Source organism: Rhinolophus hipposideros, assembly GCF_964194185.1.
Source record: "Rhinolophus hipposideros genome assembly, chromosome: 6".
Classification (NCBI taxonomy): Eukaryota; Metazoa; Chordata; class Mammalia; order Chiroptera; family Rhinolophidae; genus Rhinolophus; species Rhinolophus hipposideros.
The window spans coordinates 77,574,390-77,593,006 of NC_138052.1; the positions used below are offsets into that span (position 1 = coordinate 77,574,390).

Consider the following 18,617-nt stretch of genomic DNA (forward strand, 5'->3'; position numbering starts at 1 on the left):
TTTGTACATTTCTTACTAATGTTTTTGTTGTTGTTCTTGTTGTCATGATGTGCTTTGATCCGCAGATGATGATAGGAGCATCATGACAGAACAGTTAGAAACTATTCCTAAAGAGGAGAAAGCTGAAAAGGAAGCTCGGAGACCATCTCTTGAGAAACATAGAAAAGAAAAGCCTTTTAAAACCGGGAGAGGCAGAATTTCCACTCCTGAAAGAAAAATAGCTAAAAAGGAACCTAGCACAGTCTCCAGAGATGAAGTGAGAAGGAAAAAAGGTTCATTTAACAATCACTTCTTTAAAAACGTATTTGAAGTAATTCATTATTACTCTTTTGTAGAAAAAGAACTGCATAACCATGGTAACTATTTATGAAATTTTGTTTGGTTTTGCTCCAAGTGTTTATTTTTTCCTGATGGTATGCTTTTTGTGTTTTCTTATTCATAGCAGTTTATAAGAAGGCTGAACTTGCTAAAAAAACAGAAGTTCAGGCCCACTCTCCTTCCAGGAAATTCATTTTAAAACCTGCTATCAAATATACTAGACCAACTCATCTCTCCTGTGTTAAGCGGAAAACGACAGGTGACTGTTCAATTCTGCAATGTGGCTGGCAAACATAGACATGTTTTTGTTGTTGTTGTTGTTGTTTTAATCTCATTACGGTAGCAGCTTCTTCATTTGTTTTTCTTTCAAGAATCTCAGCAGTCATGAACAATTTCGCTATTAAGTGTCTTGTATCATTATTATTTTTCCCCCTTCCTGCAAAAGAAGTCATGACCATCTGTTTCTTTGTCATGCTCAGACTTAACAGTGATTGTATCTTGGCATTGTGCTCTAGTGTCACGGTCTGGGGATTTCTATTTTCTTTCTGTGTGTTTGGTTAGACGATGATGATGACTATAACAGTGCATTCTCATTGTTTTGTTTATCTCCCTCATGCTTAAAGCCATACATATTTGTCCTATTTTCTATATTGTTACTGCCAGATCTGTTACTGATGTTGATGAACTTCTTGAAAACCACGAAGAATGTATAGTGACTTTGAGATTGAAAATGAAAAGCAAATCGGAGGTTAAATAGTGGTTGCAAAATTGCTTTGGAGCACAAAAGAAAAAAAGAAAAAAAAAGGAAATGGTATTGTCTGGAAATCCTTTGGATTTTATTTCTCATATCCAAAATTATGAAGGTTTTTCAATGTACTGTACTACATCTCATAGCTGACATTTTGTTATTGGGATTTCCTTAAATGGATTGGATCCAAACTCCTAAATTTTCCTATATTATTCAGTGTTCAAAATTCGAAGATAACACTCTTTCCCCCAAAATTTCTTAGAACTTAGGCCTATTCCTATTTTACTACCTTCTTATTTTATTTATTTTTTGTCTTCTTTAAATATACTTGTTCTTTGCTGTTGGAAAAAGTGACGGAATGAAGGAGCGAAACATGTTACAAATCCTATAAAAACCATACAGGTATCTATGATGCAAAATCTATTCCTAAATTTCAGTGCTGACTATTTATTTAAATGTACAATTATAATAGGATAATCTTAATTTACAATATATTTTGTTTTAGCATTTATTAAGGGGCATTCTTGCAGTCTGCAAAATAAGATATCAGATTGCTAAATCAGAAAGGAATATTTCCTTCCCATTAAACATTAGAAGTACCTTTTTATAAATATTCAGAAGGTTTTAAACGTCAAGAGCAGCATTAACCTTTATAAGAAAAGGAAAATCAAGGTAATTAATGATTTTATGATAGCCACAAAAAATCCCAAGTGTTTTGTATTTGTGCTCATCACATAAGAATCATTTCATTTGCTTTTCTTCAAGATCTAGTCTTGAAGGCAGTATTTGAAAATGGAAGGCTTATACTTATACACAAACCTTGATGATAAAGGTTCTGAATGAGCAGTTCCTTCCTCTAAGTTAACAGTTCAGAATTAACATGACATCTCTAAATCTGGTATCACATCTTACTTAGTTCATTTTTATTAAACTTGGGATTTTTCTTCTAGTTAGACAAATGCTTGGGAAGATAAAATCTCTTGATTTGGGCATAAAAATATCCTATGTCCTACCTAAAAGAATGAAAGTATATATCAGGATTGTAGAATTTCAGAGATAATGTCACGTGGTTTGAAATACCTGCACGTCAGATTCAGTTTACCTCACTGAGAGCTAAATTGTCATTTTAATTTATTCATTAAAGAAAATGTAAACTCTTTGGACTATTTGGGCTCTTCCCTTATTCTATTCAAATATTAAGATACTGAAGCAGAAAGCATATACAAACATGGTGTCATTGGTTTGAAGCAAACTATATATATCACAGAAATTTGAGATACCTTATAGAAATAGTAAGGAAGCATCATTTGCTCTGCTTCTTTAAAAAAAAAAAAAAGAAAAAATCAGTTCCAGACTCTGTGAATAAGCTTACTAACCACTCCTAAATAGCATGTAGCATATTGTAGACGGTTATTATTTTTGTGCTAGAGCTGCAGATGGCTTAAGAAACCTTTTTGAAACCCATTCGAAGTGCTTATAAGGATAAGCATTTTTTCCCCCTGAGTTCTCTCTTGTGAAACAAAATTAAGGAGGGAGTAAACAAACAAGCTTGTGTCTTTCATTCTCTAAGCACAGCTTTTAAATACAGACAGTTTTCCACAACACAGAGGAAATCGATGACAGATATTTAAGTCAAGCCAGGTAAGTCATCAACAGAAAATATGCTAGAGATAATAGAGTTTAAAATTGAAGCGAAAGTATAAAATAGCAGCAAGAGAAACAACAGTAACAGATGTGGTAATAATGTCATACAGTAAGTGCATGTGTGGAACATGTTCTATATTGCTGAATTCAAAATTCCTTTCCTGTTTTCTCTTTGACAAGCTATTTTTCTTCCCTTCACTTCTCATGTGGTGCGTTTCACATCGAACAAATGTGTCATTCACGTTGTGAAAGAAAGGGTGCAGAGGGCATGGGGTTGGCTGATTAAGACAGTTTGGAATATAAAATGCAGAAATATGTGTAGGTATGAGAATGGCTACAGAAAGAGGGTTTGGGAATCTCTGTGAACTACCTTTTGTATCAGGTCAATCCAAGAAACAGTCAGTCCCCTTTCCTTTAACTCCACAGCATTCAGAGTACTATTCTGTGACTTCCATTCTAAAGGATCTATCCTCATGTAATAGCAATTTAAAAGTACATTGGTAACCAATAGACAAGTATTTGGTGTACGTACCTGTGCTTTGGTAAACACTGGGTTATTATATTCATTAGCACACACTGTAATGGGAGCCTCATGCCATAGTGTTGGTATTCAGGTTTCTTCACTTACTGAATTTGAATTTATATATGAGCAAAATTTTGCTTTGCATTAATCCGTTGACACAACTGAAAATCCAAAGGGTATTGAAAAATACATTTATGTGGTTTTTAGCCACTAAGTTTGGGGTTGTTTGTGTCTTCTCTTTTCCGTAGCAGCAGGTGGTGAATCAACTCATGCTCCCAGTGTGTTTAAACAGGCAAAGGACAAAGTCTCTGTGAGTAAAATAACTTTTTCCTTCTTCTTCATTTGAAGTTCTCTTGTATATTAGTGGCAGCGTTTAATAACTTTCGATATAATTTAGACTCTAGCTGTTTACTCTTACATGTAATTTTAAATCATTCACTCACCCGGAATGAGTCTTGGTGGTATCTGGCTGTGTCTTAATGTACTATGGAATGACATGTGATGGGAGTTGGTGAGAGCTGATCTGGGATTAAGGCTGCCTCTTTAGCATTAAAACAAAACGTGTGAAATAGCATGATGATCTGGCAAAAGTGGTGGGGCCCAATTATTTACTTTTCATAGATTCAAGATAAACCATTATAATCAACATAAAAACTATATTTCGTAGCACATATTTGTTTTTACAAAATAAGAATATGAAATGTAGATGAGCAAAAATAAGTAAAAACATACATAATCCCCTTACCTAAAAATAACTACAGTTACCATTTTGATGTAAAATCTTTATTTTTTTCTATACATTTATCAGTTTAATAACAAAAATGGAAACACTATCAGTTCTGTAATTAAACAGTAAACAGATTTCCATGTAATTAAACATTCTTGTACATCATTTTAATGACTACATAACATTGCATTTTATTTATTTACAGTGATATGGTTAATCAATTCTCTATTATTTCACATTTTTTTATTATGTTTGTTATTTTATTATGTTTATTTATTATTATTTATTATGTTTATTTTTTATTATGTTTGTTATTTTAGCAATGTATTTCCTTAGGATAATTTCCTAAGTAGTGTAATTCTTGTTTTAAGAGGCAGTCTGTATTAAAGTTTTTGCTACATATTGTCAAATTGTCCTCCACTAAGATTCTACTGACTTTTAAGTCCTCCTGCTCTGCATGAAAGTGCCCATGTTTATTATTGTTACTAGGTATTTCTAGACTTTTTCTACATTGACTAAATGAGTTGAAATATCTTATTGTTCTAATTTGGTTTTATTAATAATATTTAACTTCCATCACAATGTATTTGACCCCCTTTATCCTCTTCTACCACCCTCCATCCCCCCTTACCCTCTGATAACCAATCTGACTCTGTGTGGTGAGCACACAGTGCAATATAGATGATGTGTTATAGAATTGTACACTTGAAATCTATATAATTTTACTAAACAGTGTCACCCCCAATAAATTTAATTAAAAAAAGAAAACATGATGAAATATAAATACACAACTGTTAGAACAGCGAAAATAAAAATAAATTCTGACAATACCATAAACAAACAAACAAAAAATTCAGCATGTGGCCTACAAAAATAATAATAATAAAATAATATTTAACTTTTTCATATCTTTATAAATCTTTTATATTTCTTCTTTTATGAATTTTATGTTTTATATTATTAACCATATTTTTTAAACTTTCGAAAGACCAAAGCCAACATGAAGGAAAAAAAAATCAAAAGACTATTAATGAAATCCTAAAATAACAACAAATAATTTGAATGATGTTAATTAGTAGCATATCACAATATTCTAGGTCTTAGCCTTCATATATGATAGGTAAATTATAATTCTTTCCTTAGCTTTTAAAAATGCTAGTAAGATTTTAAACTTCCACTTTTTATTTATTGTGAAAAATAGGAATTCACTTCCAATAACAACCAGACCTTTTATATCATCTTGAACCCAAAGGGCCTTACGTAGATAAAAACATATATATTTGATTTTAAATAAATATTTGCAGATATGTTCTTGAATATATGGCAAGCAATAAAATCCATTTATTGTTTTAGTAAATATTAGTCTTTATTTTGAAAATAATGTGATTTCAAGATTTGTATCTCTTTACCGTCTATTTCTGATGAAGACCTAGTGAGCTGTGGTGTTTTAAGAGCAGGTTTACAAAACAGACCAGGCCCAAGTCTTAAACACTTATTAGCTATATTTTTCCTGCTGTGTCTTAATTTTCCAAAAATAAGGGGAGCAGTAAGAATTCCTGTATCATAAGTTGTGAACATTAAGTGTAGTAATTTTATAAAATAGTACAGTGTATAATGCGTAACATAGTATTTTTTTCAATAAACAATGATGATTGTTATTGTTATTTTATTATTTGAAAGGTGGAAACCTTTAGGAGCAGATGTGGAAAGTAAATTTGAGCTTTCCCCCTTTAGGACAGAATTCAAATGTACATTGTATGAAAAACCTTAAGAACATTTTCAAGTCCCTTGGTCTTTGACTAACTCAACAGGAATTGACGTTCAATGCTTACACTTACGACAGTAACCATATACATTCTTTCACACAAAACTAACTTTTTTCCTTGTAAATGCCCTTCTCGTCTTTCTGAAGATTAGACCACCATTCTTTCTTACTTTTTCTCATTTGACATCCTTTGTTTTCTTCTTTGTATCCTCATTCTCTTCCAAAGTTTCCTAAAACCCTAAGATTAACTTTTATTTATCTCTGATAGTACATCCATCAGAACAGTTATCTGATTTTTCAATTGATCTTTATTGTGAATCTGACCTATAGTCCTTCATTTTATTTGGATTTTTGTTTGTTTATTTGTTTTATTTTGTTTTTAGCATAGAATTAATAGTTGTCTTTTATAATTTGACGCAATCCAATTGCTCCATTTTTCTTGCCTCTATCACACCTTTGGTTATTTCACTATTTTGTGGATAGCATCAATCAAAAAAACAAAAAAGTCTTCTGTTGACCCAGTTAATACTTCCCACGCAAAGTGCTGGGTCTGTAAAACAAGAAATGATTTGTGCAGTACATGAATACTTATGCTTCTGTTAAAGTGGCTAAGGAAGTTAAAACTTAAAATACAAAATCTCAGCCTCAACTGCTATTTTTGTAACAGCTAAATCATATTAATTATTTGAAGATAAAATCTCCTTGGCTTTGTCATACTTGTCTGAATTTTTAATAGAGTCTCCCATGAGATTGTGGCACGTGAGCATAGCTTTCTCCAATTGCCATACACATCCAACCCACTTACTTAAACTTGCTGACAATCTCCCCAGAAATTGTCAACACCTGTAAATTAAGTCTTGTGATTTTTATGGGCAATCTCTTCAGTGCTGACTTTCGTTTTTAGAATTTATAGCACATCTTACAAACTGTAGCCTATGTATAAAAATGTTATGAATTTTGTGGTATAACTTCATCCCCTCCAGTATGCATTTTATTCATAAAACAAACTCATTACATATAAACTCTGCAATTTTCTGATGAAATCAATGTAGGTAATCTAAAAATATATTTTCTCAATTTAAAAAAAGTTACATTATTAGATTTTAAATATACTTTGTTCTAAAGTTCTTGAAATGTGACCAAAATATCAGTTATATATACATCTTAAGGGCTGTGCTTATCACAGGAAAAATTCTAACAGACTCTCGAGATATTTTCCAATATGGTATCATCGTAAGACCTATGGATTAATCAGACTTTATACACAGAACCCATAAAGGATATTTTAACTTATATTCTGATATACGAGTATTCTTAAGTCAAAAAGAGGTATTCAATGAAAATCTCATTCTCACATAAATATGCATCTCTATCACTGATTATAACCATTTATTATGTGTTCTTATTAAAAGTATACATTTAATTTGTTATATGTTTATACGTTTTTAAAATTTTCCTTTTACTTCATAGTTCGGTTTATTTTGTGCTTTTGTTTGTTTTCTTTCATGGCTAGAACTCTACCTTGTCAAAGATTCCTGCCTTACAGGGTAACACAAAGTCCCCAAGAAGCAGCTCAGCCTACCCTAGCGTGACAAAAAGGGCTATATTTTCTGACAGTTTTTTAATACAGCCCACCTCAGCGGGCTCCACAGACCGTTTGCCATACTCAGAATCAGGGAACAAGGTAAGGCAGCAGAGTAATCAAAGGCACAGAAAGGAGTATCATTTGGGGAAAGGTTATAGCAGTAAATGTATGAAAACAAAGACTTTAAATTCCAAAATGTTTGACATGTAAACAGTAGACCTTATGAAGAACAAATGCCAATTAAAAGCTTCAAAAGCTATAAACATTCTAACCATTAAAAAAATAGAAAATGTCTTTTTTTGTTTATCATCCATTAATTTATTTGATATTTAATAAAACTTCAAATACAAATAAAATACATTAAATATAACATTACATATAGCATATTATATATAACCTTGTATAATCTAATAATAGCACATTATAGTACATATAATATAATAGACAATTTGGACTGGGCATCAGATACATATGATTTAATACTAATCTCTGCCACTCACCAACATGGTGATCTTGAAAAAATTACGTAAACTGATTAAATCTGTTTCCTTAGCTATAAAATGCATATGGTATTTTGTGGTAAGAATTAAATTATAAGTAGATATAAAGTGTTTAGATTTCCTGTCACATAAATACACAATGTATGGCAGTGGTCATTGTTAGGAATATTATGCTTGCGGTGTCATACTGCCAGTCCTTTCTGATTAATAAATTATTATGCAAATGGAGATGTTTTTTAGTAAAATTACTAATTTACTGAAAATTGCATGAGTGAATTCATTTTCCCTGTGTTATTTAGAATTGAAACTTCATAATCAATTACTAACACTAACTCCAAAATAATATATTTTTATAAAACCTTTATGCAACTATGAATTCTTTCTAAGTTTTGAAGTAGAAATGTTTTGAAGCGTATGAAATTCAGTAGTGTATGTTGAAAGGAATTCTATCAGCACAGGAGGAATAATAGCTAGAGCAATGTAATCGATTTGTATTATTAAAATAAAGATTCACAAGAACCCAATGTCCTTTTTTTCCCCCCAATCAGGATGGATTAACCAAGAGCCCAGAAAAGCGCTCTTCTCTGCCGAGACCCTCCTCCATTCTCCCTCCTCGCAGAGGTGTATCAGGAGACAGAGATGAGAATTCCTTCTCTCTCAACAGTTCTATTGCCTCTTCATCACGGCGGACCACTAGTAAGTTTCTTTTGGTTGGCTTCCTTTTCAATCATTTTTTAAAATCCCTAAGTGAAGTAGAGCTTAAGTGTTTATACTTTACAAATAAAACATGCTTTAAAAACAGATTACATTTGTCCTAAGAATCAGAAAATCCAGATTGTTGATGGGTCCAAAATATCTGAGTCAAAACGATTCATGGAGGAAATGAGTACATACTGCTTTATTATCCATCAAATAAGATGAAAGTCATTTTTCTCAGAATATATTTGTCTTTTCTTTCAAGTTTAGAGTAAAAAGCAATTTGAAAAGGAAGTAATTAATAGAGAAAAACAATAGTCAGGGATTTTAAATATATGTATTTATATAAATTTAACCCTTCTTAGAATTCTAAGTCCTAAAATCCATAGCTGGAATGTCAACAATTATAACCTACTCAATTTGCCTTCCAATGAGGCTGTAAACATAGCATGTTCTGTGCAATAGCTTCAATTTCTTTTGACTGATGGCCCATCATGAACTGGTTGGCAATTATCACAATCTATGTAAAGAATATAAAAATGTTCCAATCATTACCCACTTACATGTTGTGTTGCTGCAAAGACTATCTAGTAAAGCTTGGATTCAAGTTGTTTTTGTAAATATATTTATATTACAATAATATCTACCATTTATTGAGCATATATAGATGTTAAAACCTGAAGAAGACACATTTTTCACTCAATTAACAATGCTGATGGTTAGGTATTAACAACCTCATCAAATCTACTGAGGGAAAAAACTGACCTTTTAGAGAAGGTAACTTGTCCATTGCTACACAGCTGGTAAGTGGTTGAATTTGGTTTACAGCCCACTGATAACTTCTCAACCTGTCCTCTTAACGTCTTCTCTACATTTATTTGTTAGAAATAGTTTTAGAGAAGTGCTCTGTAGAACTGCACTTGGAGAGTAGTATCTGTCATTTAAAATCCATTACAAAATGGTGGAAATTGTTACTGCTATCACACTGTGGTTGATTTCACCACTTATTTTTTAAATATTGAATAAATGATCCACTTCAAATGTGACTATTTTTCATGACACTTAAACAGTGGTTGTTTGTTGTTGTTTTTTGTCTACAATGAAAGTGTTTATTATAATTCAAGCAATTGTGCTCTACATCATTTAGTTTTGTGAAGTATTAACATCCTTTTAAATGCGTGCTAGGAACATACTGCAATCACTAAAACTCTTAATTACATGAGCAAAAATGAAATATTAACATGAAACTTGCAAAGAAGGCATTTAAGAGTTAGCACTCTCCAGAGGAAAAATTTTAATTCCAAATATCTAGAGTTGAAATTGGCCTTGACCCCAACGCTGTTGAGATAATACAAAGGCATCAAGTGCTTCCTAAAAGCACACCTTGCTGTGGAAGCAAAATGACACATTTTCAAGCCACTGTGCTCTGCCTTGTAAAATGTATCTGTGTATAAATGGCTTTTAATATTCTGAGCCAATTCTATTTTGACTTTCTAACTTTACTTAGCTTCATAAATGTTGCATTGCGTTATTTGGCAGTGAACATAGCTGATATTCTGATAACCTAAGGATATAGGGTTCATTTTATCTCGAGTAAAATAAATATCTCTAGCTAAAAGGCACAGGGACAATTAGAAGAGGATGCAATTCGCCTGTCTTGTTAACTACACACAATAATGTTCTGACACTTTGTACAGCTACTGAAAAGATTTGAAAGAAACAATGCTATGCAGTAAGTTCATTTAGCCCAAGAGGAGGGAAAAGCATTGTCATTGAGGAGTTGACAAGATAAATAAGCACAGTTTAATAAAATAAGTCATAATTTTAAAAAAGAAATTGTTTTAGTGTCTTTAGTGATTTTTCCTCATTCTCCGGATATAACACAAAACCTTCATCCTTCAGTTTCAAAAGCTTAAAGCTGTTTTCTAAGTATAGACATTTTTTTTCTTTTAGTGAAAGTTGTTATGCACATCCAGAATATTGCTTAAGCTTAGTCTCCATGAAGTAAAAAAAAAAAACCCACAAAAAACAAACAAACAAAAACCTCCGCACACTTTGATAAATTGAGGACATACCAAGTTCAGGTCCCATGAAAGGCCGCAGTGGTAGGTGCAGTGGCAAATAATACAGAGATTTTCCCTCACCAAAATACCTGAGCTATTCAGAGGTTATCCTAGAGAAAGCATTTAAGGAAGAAATATGGTTTCTTCAGAGATTTTTCAGAAGGACGTAGTGACTGACCCAACTCAAGTCAAAAACTTGGTCCATAAACAAACTTTATAGTAAAGAAGCTACAGAAAGCCAAGGAGGCTGTGGTTATATCATCCTGGTCTTGAAATATTCTTTTTGTGGAAAGCAAAAAAAAAAAAACGTATACTAATGTATCACTTCAGTATCCCATTTCAGTATCCCAATGTATCACTCACATCCCATTTCACATTGTCAGTTGAAGAGTTTACTACGGTTTGCCCTTATGTTACACAATACCAAAAGATCAAAGGCAACTTTCACTTGACATGAGAAAACTGTTCACTGAAAGAGGAAGTAAAATTGTTTTGTGTTTCTCCAGGAGATTGAACCTAGATCAGTGGGTAGATTTGCATTGTCTGTACATTACAGTCATCTAAGAAGCTTTCTTGAGCTCACTACTTATAAATATTTAAGCAAAGATTAATTGTCCTCATTGTCAGAAAGAACTCCCTGCACTGATGATCATTTGCACATTAGATGACAAATCCTTTCCACTTCATTGGTTTTAAAATTATTGAGTTATACTTTTATCCTCTATAATATTTCTATAAAATTCACTAACTTTTTACAAAGTACACATGCTCAGTAGTAAAAAATAAAAATCATGCCCTTCCTATAAAGTACAAAAAGGTAAAATAATTTGTATAATAAATGTGTACTATAAATAAGTATTCTTTGATTAGAATCAATGTGTTATTCTAAGAGAAAAGGTTTTTATGTTAAAGAAAAGTTAAACAAATATTAAGAAGCTACATATCATATCTGGCTTAGAATTTAATATCATCTGGGTAAATGACCTTCAATGTCCTTATTTTCAAATTAGGGATGAGAACTTGAGCTGCTTTTATTGGGAGTGTTTTTTTGGTTGTCAAATGTTTGGTATTTACAAAAGTGCTTTGAAATCAGTAAGGTGTTATACTTTTATTTATATCATTATTATTTCAAAAAAGCACTTGAAGTGGTATTCAAAAACATTTTTAAAATATAATTTAGAAGAAATTTAGTATAGGAAAATTGGGGGGAACAGGTTAAATGACAAAATGAGCTAAGGTCAAGTTGAGACAAAAAAAATGCATTTTGCAATATCCTGTATAATTGACAGAGAGGGATTATTATATTAATCTTACTCTAAACTACCTAACTAATATGAAAGCAGAGGAGAAAAAACAATCAGGTACAAGATTCACTGTGAATATATTGTTAAAACGTCCTGGTTTTCTAAGGAGAGAAATGTCCACCTGGGTGTCAGAATGAACTTACTACACAGAAGAATGAATGTTCTGCATATCACACAAAGAATCTTCAGTAAATATGAGCCCACCTAGGACTTTAAGTGCAGACTTTTTTTGTGCAAATATAGGCATATCTGTCTGTCTGAATGATCACAGAAGTAAAACATAGATTTTGACACATTCATAATAAGAATTAAGAAGAACAAAACCCAAGTTTTCCTCTTGCATTGATAGCAGTGCATATTCAAAGAAATGTCACCAGGTTGTGAGCAAAAAAAAAAAAAAAGGTGCTCTCACCTTTTAGAGCATTGTTGTAATTCATAAATATTCTAAACACTTTAGAAATTTAATGTATTGTGAGTTCTAACAATTATGGGGAGAAGGCTATCTTGAGGAGCACTTTCTGATGTTGTGGTTTTGGTTTTGTTTTATTTGTTAATGCAGGGTCAGAGCCCATTCGCAGAGCAGGAAAAAGTGGCACTTCAACACCCACTACCCCTGGATCAACTGCCATCACTCCTGGCACCCCACCAAGCTATTCTTCACGCACACCAGGCACTCCTGGAACCCCTAGCTATCCCAGGACCCCTCACACACCAGGAACTCCCAAATCAGCCATCCTGGTGCCCAGTGAGAAGAAAGTCGCCATCATACGTACTCCTCCAAAATCTCCCGCTACTCCCAAGCAGCTCCGGCTTATTAACCAACCACTGCCAGACCTGAAGAATGTCAAATCCAAAATCGGATCAACAGACAACATCAAATACCAGCCGAAAGGGGGGCAGGTAAGTGTCATATGAATACCTATTTGCTGCCAGGTGTAAAAACCCCACTAATTATTATGATGCCTTCTACCTATTATAAGCTTACAGTTGTGTCCATAAAAGGGAGGTGGAGATGTTAAAGAGTTATTGGTTGCAATTCATTGCTAAGAGTTTGGACCTTATGTGAGAAAGCTAGCAGATAAAATATAATGAAAATCACACAACATGGGCATTTCTTCTGGTTATTAGTAGAAAAAAATTGACCGTATAGAAGAATCTTTCTTTTGATTGCCTAACAGAACTTTTCTGTACCTATTTCTATTGCTTTGTGGATTAAAATTACATTTCTGATATAAATTTGAGTGTTCTATTTTAGATCCTGACTGTGAGCTCATCTGACTATATTTTAGGGATTTCAGTTTTATCTCCTTCCTTCTTTGCCAAGGATTTCCTGTTATATCTTCTACCATTTCCCCATGTTCACTTAAAAACCACAGCATGGTTTACCAAGTTCTTCTCTGGCTGCTATTACCTAAATATTGCAAAGGGCAGATATTCATCTTGATAATAAATAAACAGTGATATATGGTTCCGATTAATACAGTTACTGTATTAAAACCCTATTTAAGATTAATTGTATTGAATAGAGTTATTAGTAAAGTTCTGTGTATTAACTCTCAACTCCAGCTCCAGAGCAAACATTCACATCTTTTCCAACCAGGGAGCTTTGAGTTCTGTTTTGACCTTGCTTTTACACTGTATGTTTAGACAAAGCAATTAGCTTGGAAGGAGACAATAACAAATATCATTTAATGTTTCCCTTGCGATATTGATCTACCTGTGGAATAGTTTGACTTTTTTTGGTCATTGACATGATAAACACCATCCATGAGAGAAAGAGGAAAGTAATAATTTGCTTTGTACATGGGCAAACTTGCAGTGCCCTCTCACTATCCTGAGAGAGCCTTTTCTTCTAACCTCAATATTCTTTTCTGCCGCACTTTTTCTTGTCTCTGATATTTTCTGCCACTGATTTGTGGTATCCTTCCTTCCTGCCAAGAAAATGTATTTTCCGGCAGGTTTAAAGAAAGATCTTACTAAAAAGTGAAGCTATCAAGGACTCCTACTCACTATTGGAACAAAAACACAGTGTTGCTCCTTCCTTTAGCAACAGAATATTTTGCTGTCTCATTATGATTCTGTTCATGAAAGCCCAAGAAGTTGAGAAAAATCAACCAAAGTTAGGGAAGGGGTACTCAGTTTGCCCTTTTCAGGACAACTATAACATTCTATAAAGCTGTAGTCATAGAAAGATGCTTTGTCGTAGAATGATGTTATTAAAAATATGAGCCACAAGTACACTTTTTAAGCAAAACACACACACACACACATATATGTGTATGTATATACACATATATGCTACCAAATTTGAACCTATAATTCCAAAAATCTCATATTATTCTTGCATTCATCAGTTTTGCACATCCAAGAGAAGGAAATATTTTGGGTCTTTGGGAAATAACCCGATGTCTTATTACTTTTATTTTTTCACATAAATAATTTGAAAGAGTAAGTTGAATAAAATCAATCTAGTGCCAATTTAAAAGTGTGCCAATTTAGTTTTTGGTGAGATCTCTTAAAATAGAGTAACATTATGTGTATTTAAAATCAATTCTCTTTATAAATATGCCAGGTCTTAGTATTCTCCTTAATTAAATGTGGGGTTTACGTCTTATATTCTGGAAAATATTGATACTTAAAAAGCATCTGTTTCTTCTTAGAATCACAGAGAATATTGATTATTTCCAAGATATTTTATTGAAACTAAAAAGAAAATTCAATAAAAAGGGGATCATTATTGATATAGTTTGATATAGAAATTCTGTAATATATGGTTTCATTCAAAGCACTCCTCAAGGTAGAAACAAAAATTGTGGTTATAGCCCTACTCTACTGGAGTCATTGAGGTTAAACCAATCTGAAATATATGAAAACTTATTTTTATTTTCTTTATGCTTCTTTATAATATCTGGTTGCAAATATTTCTATGTCTAAGTTTAATTGACTTCTGTCCTTGGTAATTCATAAAATTGATATAAAGGTGTCTTATTCTTTTGAGCTGAACTAAAACTGCCCTATTATGAAAATTAAGGACTACTAAAGACATGTAACAAAAAAAATTGCAGAAAGTACAAAAATAGCCTTGAAATCATGGTGTCATTTGAAGCAACCTCTCGTTTAATAAGGGAAGTGTTAACCTGCCACAAAATTATCCTATCTCAGCATCAGATAACTTGGGAAAAATTCGTAACAGTGGAGTTATGAAGTGACTTTTGTTGAAAGCAAGACGTATACCCTCACCAAGATAAGAAACAGATGGAAGGAAGATATTTTCCCTCTGTTTTGTCGTAAATGGTATCAATACATTTAAATTGGAGGAGGAGATGAATTGGGAAACTGAAATGCACTGCAGTTGACCTGTCTTTGTATGAAAAATGTATCACTCAATACTTTAACACTATCCCCACAAAAGCCTCTTTTTAGTATATGATCTTTTCAAGTACAGGCAGTGAGGAGAAGTTCTTTCTTTCCTCGTGTTAAACTGGAGGTTTTGACTGGATTGTTAGAGTTCCTACTTTATAGAATGACTAGCAAAACGTTCTGTGTTAAAACTTCTTAGAAATTATCAAGATGACATGCTAAAAACTTTTGGTATCTGATTGAGAATTCATAAATGCACTCTGTTGGGGAACTTGAAGCCACATGCATGTTGTTCCCAATAGTAAATTGATAATCCTAGGATATTTGAATGGACAATAGCCAACCCAGAATCATTGAAGAGGACAGGATTATAGCAATACTTTCTGTAGGAGCCATGTTTTGCACTATAGATATGTGGTCCTTACATACGGAGAAAAATAGGCACATACTTCTCATTAATGAAGATGAGAGTAAATTTGTAGATGTAACCTTTATCTGTCTGCACAGGCTCTATTGTCATAAAATTTTGAAAGGTTAGATTATATGTAAATTATTTAGTTTTAAAAACTTTATTATTGTTGTTTTAAAGTTTATGCCATCACTAAGAATTGGGAGAGGAAATGTTTAATAAAAGATACATATGTCTTGGGAATTCAAAAACTTTCCAAGTTAGGAAGCTTTATTATTTGCCCCAATTTGAACATTTATTGCTCTTCCATATGTATAGGTTTTGTGCTTGTAGCTGTTATCTTTCGTGTTACTGTCCAGTTTTCTATTCGCAAAGATGCTCAGCTCAATGGCTTAGTTCCACAAGGCAAATCAGTGCCTAATGGCATAGATAAGCTAGCTGAAGATAGGGACGCTTGACAGAAAGCAATCAAGTTAATCTTTTTAGCTAAAACCAATTCATCCTGTTGGAAAGAATACATGCAATCCTGAATTCACTGTAGATAGTGAGCTTGGCTAATTTAACTCAAGGCAGAGTTCAGACTAGCTTATTAAGTGTATTTGAAACTATTTCAATGTAGTTAGCTCCCTAATCTACATTAAATCTAAATCTCAACTATAGAATAAATAGTTTTAGTTTTTTAAGAATACAATTTCTTGATTAAACAAAGGTAGAAAAATAATTTCTCTAAATGTGTGGCATAAAAACATGTAAGCAACAACACAATTAATGGTACTTTTTACCTTTTCTATGTATTTCTTATAGGCACGTTGATATATATGGAATATACCTACATGTTTTGATAGGTCTGTTTTTTTCTCCATCAGCATTATGAAGATCAGCATACAAAGCACAATTTTTGTACCTTCGTGAGAGTTGAAATTTACTAATGGTTTCACAGAGGCTGTTTTCATTTACAGCTTGTTGGATAAGGTAGTTAAGTAGATGATGATCTCTACATGGCTATCTCTATGGATTGATGGATAGCCTTATTAATTAGGCACTTCTGCTTCATTCGTGGACCAGTCACTCATTTTCAGGTCAGCTGGGCTAGTGATAGCATATTCAAGCAAGTCACTCCTGTTCAAGTAAACATTAGTCATCTTGTATATAAAGAATCTTGTAGAATTTGTCAGCTTATTACTGTCCAGTCAATGTTACTCTAGCATCTTTTAAAAAAATTTGTTTAAACAAATCCATTACGGTAGAACCTATAAAGTATATTCTTACATTCTAGAAATAAAGCTGTCTAATTTCTATCTCTTAATTCTAAATGGATCCATTGAATTTGGGAACATTGAATGTCCGAGATAGTCAGCTTCTTATAGTTCAACTTTCATATTTTCACAGAATAAGAAACAAATTCTCACATTACCTATTTGCTTATGTCATCCTTTAATGGCTGAGCTACAAAGTCAGGTTCTATAATTTTTATTTAATGAATAATCACTTGTCTACAAAGTATGCAGTTTTATATACATTAGTCTTTTTTGTTTGTTTGTTTGCTTTAACTTTTGTTGCACAACATGAAAATGGTAATATTGGTTAGTACTCTCTTCCACACCAAGGTTTTACCATATCACGATTGAAATTTGAAGCTTCTGACTTTTCATAATATTTATATGAAGTAATTTAATGCAGATAATGTGTTATATGAATACACCATTGAAAAGTTGAGACCATTAAATTTGGAAAGTTATGTTGCATTTTTTTTATCAACTTTTTCTATTCTCCTACAACTGACAGATAATTTTTTTAATTATTCTAAAAATCAGTATTTTAAAATAGAAGACAGTTAATTAACTTCTGAATTCCTATAGATAATCAAGGACCAATAATGAAATATTAATTCTAAAATCAAGCTTGACATCTTTAAAATAACATGGTGAGCTATCTTATATCTCCTGAGTAATTCCATAAACTCAACGTAGTATATTCATTTACTCAACCATCGATTCAACAGGTATTTATTGAGTACCTATTATTAAGTGTTCTACTATGTTCTGGGTACTGAGGACATAACTGAACAAAACAGACAGCAATTCCTGAAATTCCTACCTTCGTGAAATTTACTTCCTAGAAGGAAAAGAAAACAAGCAAACAAACATAAAAATCATATAGGAAAAATATGTAAGAAAGTGCTAAGTGTGAAAGAGAAAAATAAAGCCAAGAAAGAGGCTTAGGGTATTTTGACGGGAAAATGCATTTCTGATAGAGTGAGTAGGAAAGGCCTGAGAACATGATATTTAAATAAAGACTTCAAGGAAGCAAAGGAATCAGCCGTGCGGATAACTGGGGAAAAGTATCTCAGGCAGAGGAAATGCACATGCAAAGGTCCTGAGGTGGAAGCAGGCCTCACAGGATCCTGGCAGGATCAGGGGTGACATCCATCTTGTCCTCAGGGTCTAGTACATAGCAAGTGCTCAATAAATGTTTGTTGAGTGACTGTAGTATAACATATGCATGGAGAGATGCATTCTTTCCAGTGACTTACTGGATACATGTGAATGCCTCATGCCATTACAGGTATTACCCAAAGAAACTTCCCATGTTTGGACCACAGTGAATTTGGCTAAAACAATACTGGACCATGAAGTAAGAGCTGAGTTCTTGGTCTAGCTCTCCTGTTAAATTATTGTGTAACCTTAGATAATAACTTCTCTGGTCCTCAGGTTTCTCATTTGTGGAATAGAAGCATCAAAATAATACTTGTTTTTGTATATAACACCATCCTACTTTAAATAGACTATGGAGTCATTTTTTTCTGGTCTATGATTTGCTTAGAGTATGATAGTGATTTTGCATTATAGCTCATAGAAAAAACACTCATTTAGTTATTCTAATAGACTCCATAATAAGTATTTGTGCCACAAATAGCAAGCTAAAGTTTAGTAAAAAAATCAGTTTCTGAAATGGAAAAGGAGTGTGACTGTGGA

At 32.6% G+C, this 18,617-nt stretch overlaps 1 protein-coding gene across 1 annotated transcript in view; it reads left to right on the forward strand.

The window, feature by feature from the left end:
* The window catches only part of MAP2 (microtubule associated protein 2), a 255,906-nt gene that overhangs the window by 221,156 nt on the left and 16,133 nt on the right, over positions 1-18,617 (forward strand). Inside the window, exons 11-16 of the mRNA XM_081051061.1 lie at positions 66-272; positions 443-577; positions 3,482-3,543; positions 7,239-7,409; positions 8,359-8,506; positions 12,433-12,773. Coding sequence (XP_080907187.1) covers positions 66-272; positions 443-577; positions 3,482-3,543; positions 7,239-7,409; positions 8,359-8,506; positions 12,433-12,773 — 1,064 coding nt within the window. The remainder of the gene's footprint in view (positions 1-65; positions 273-442; positions 578-3,481; positions 3,544-7,238; positions 7,410-8,358; positions 8,507-12,432; positions 12,774-18,617) is intronic.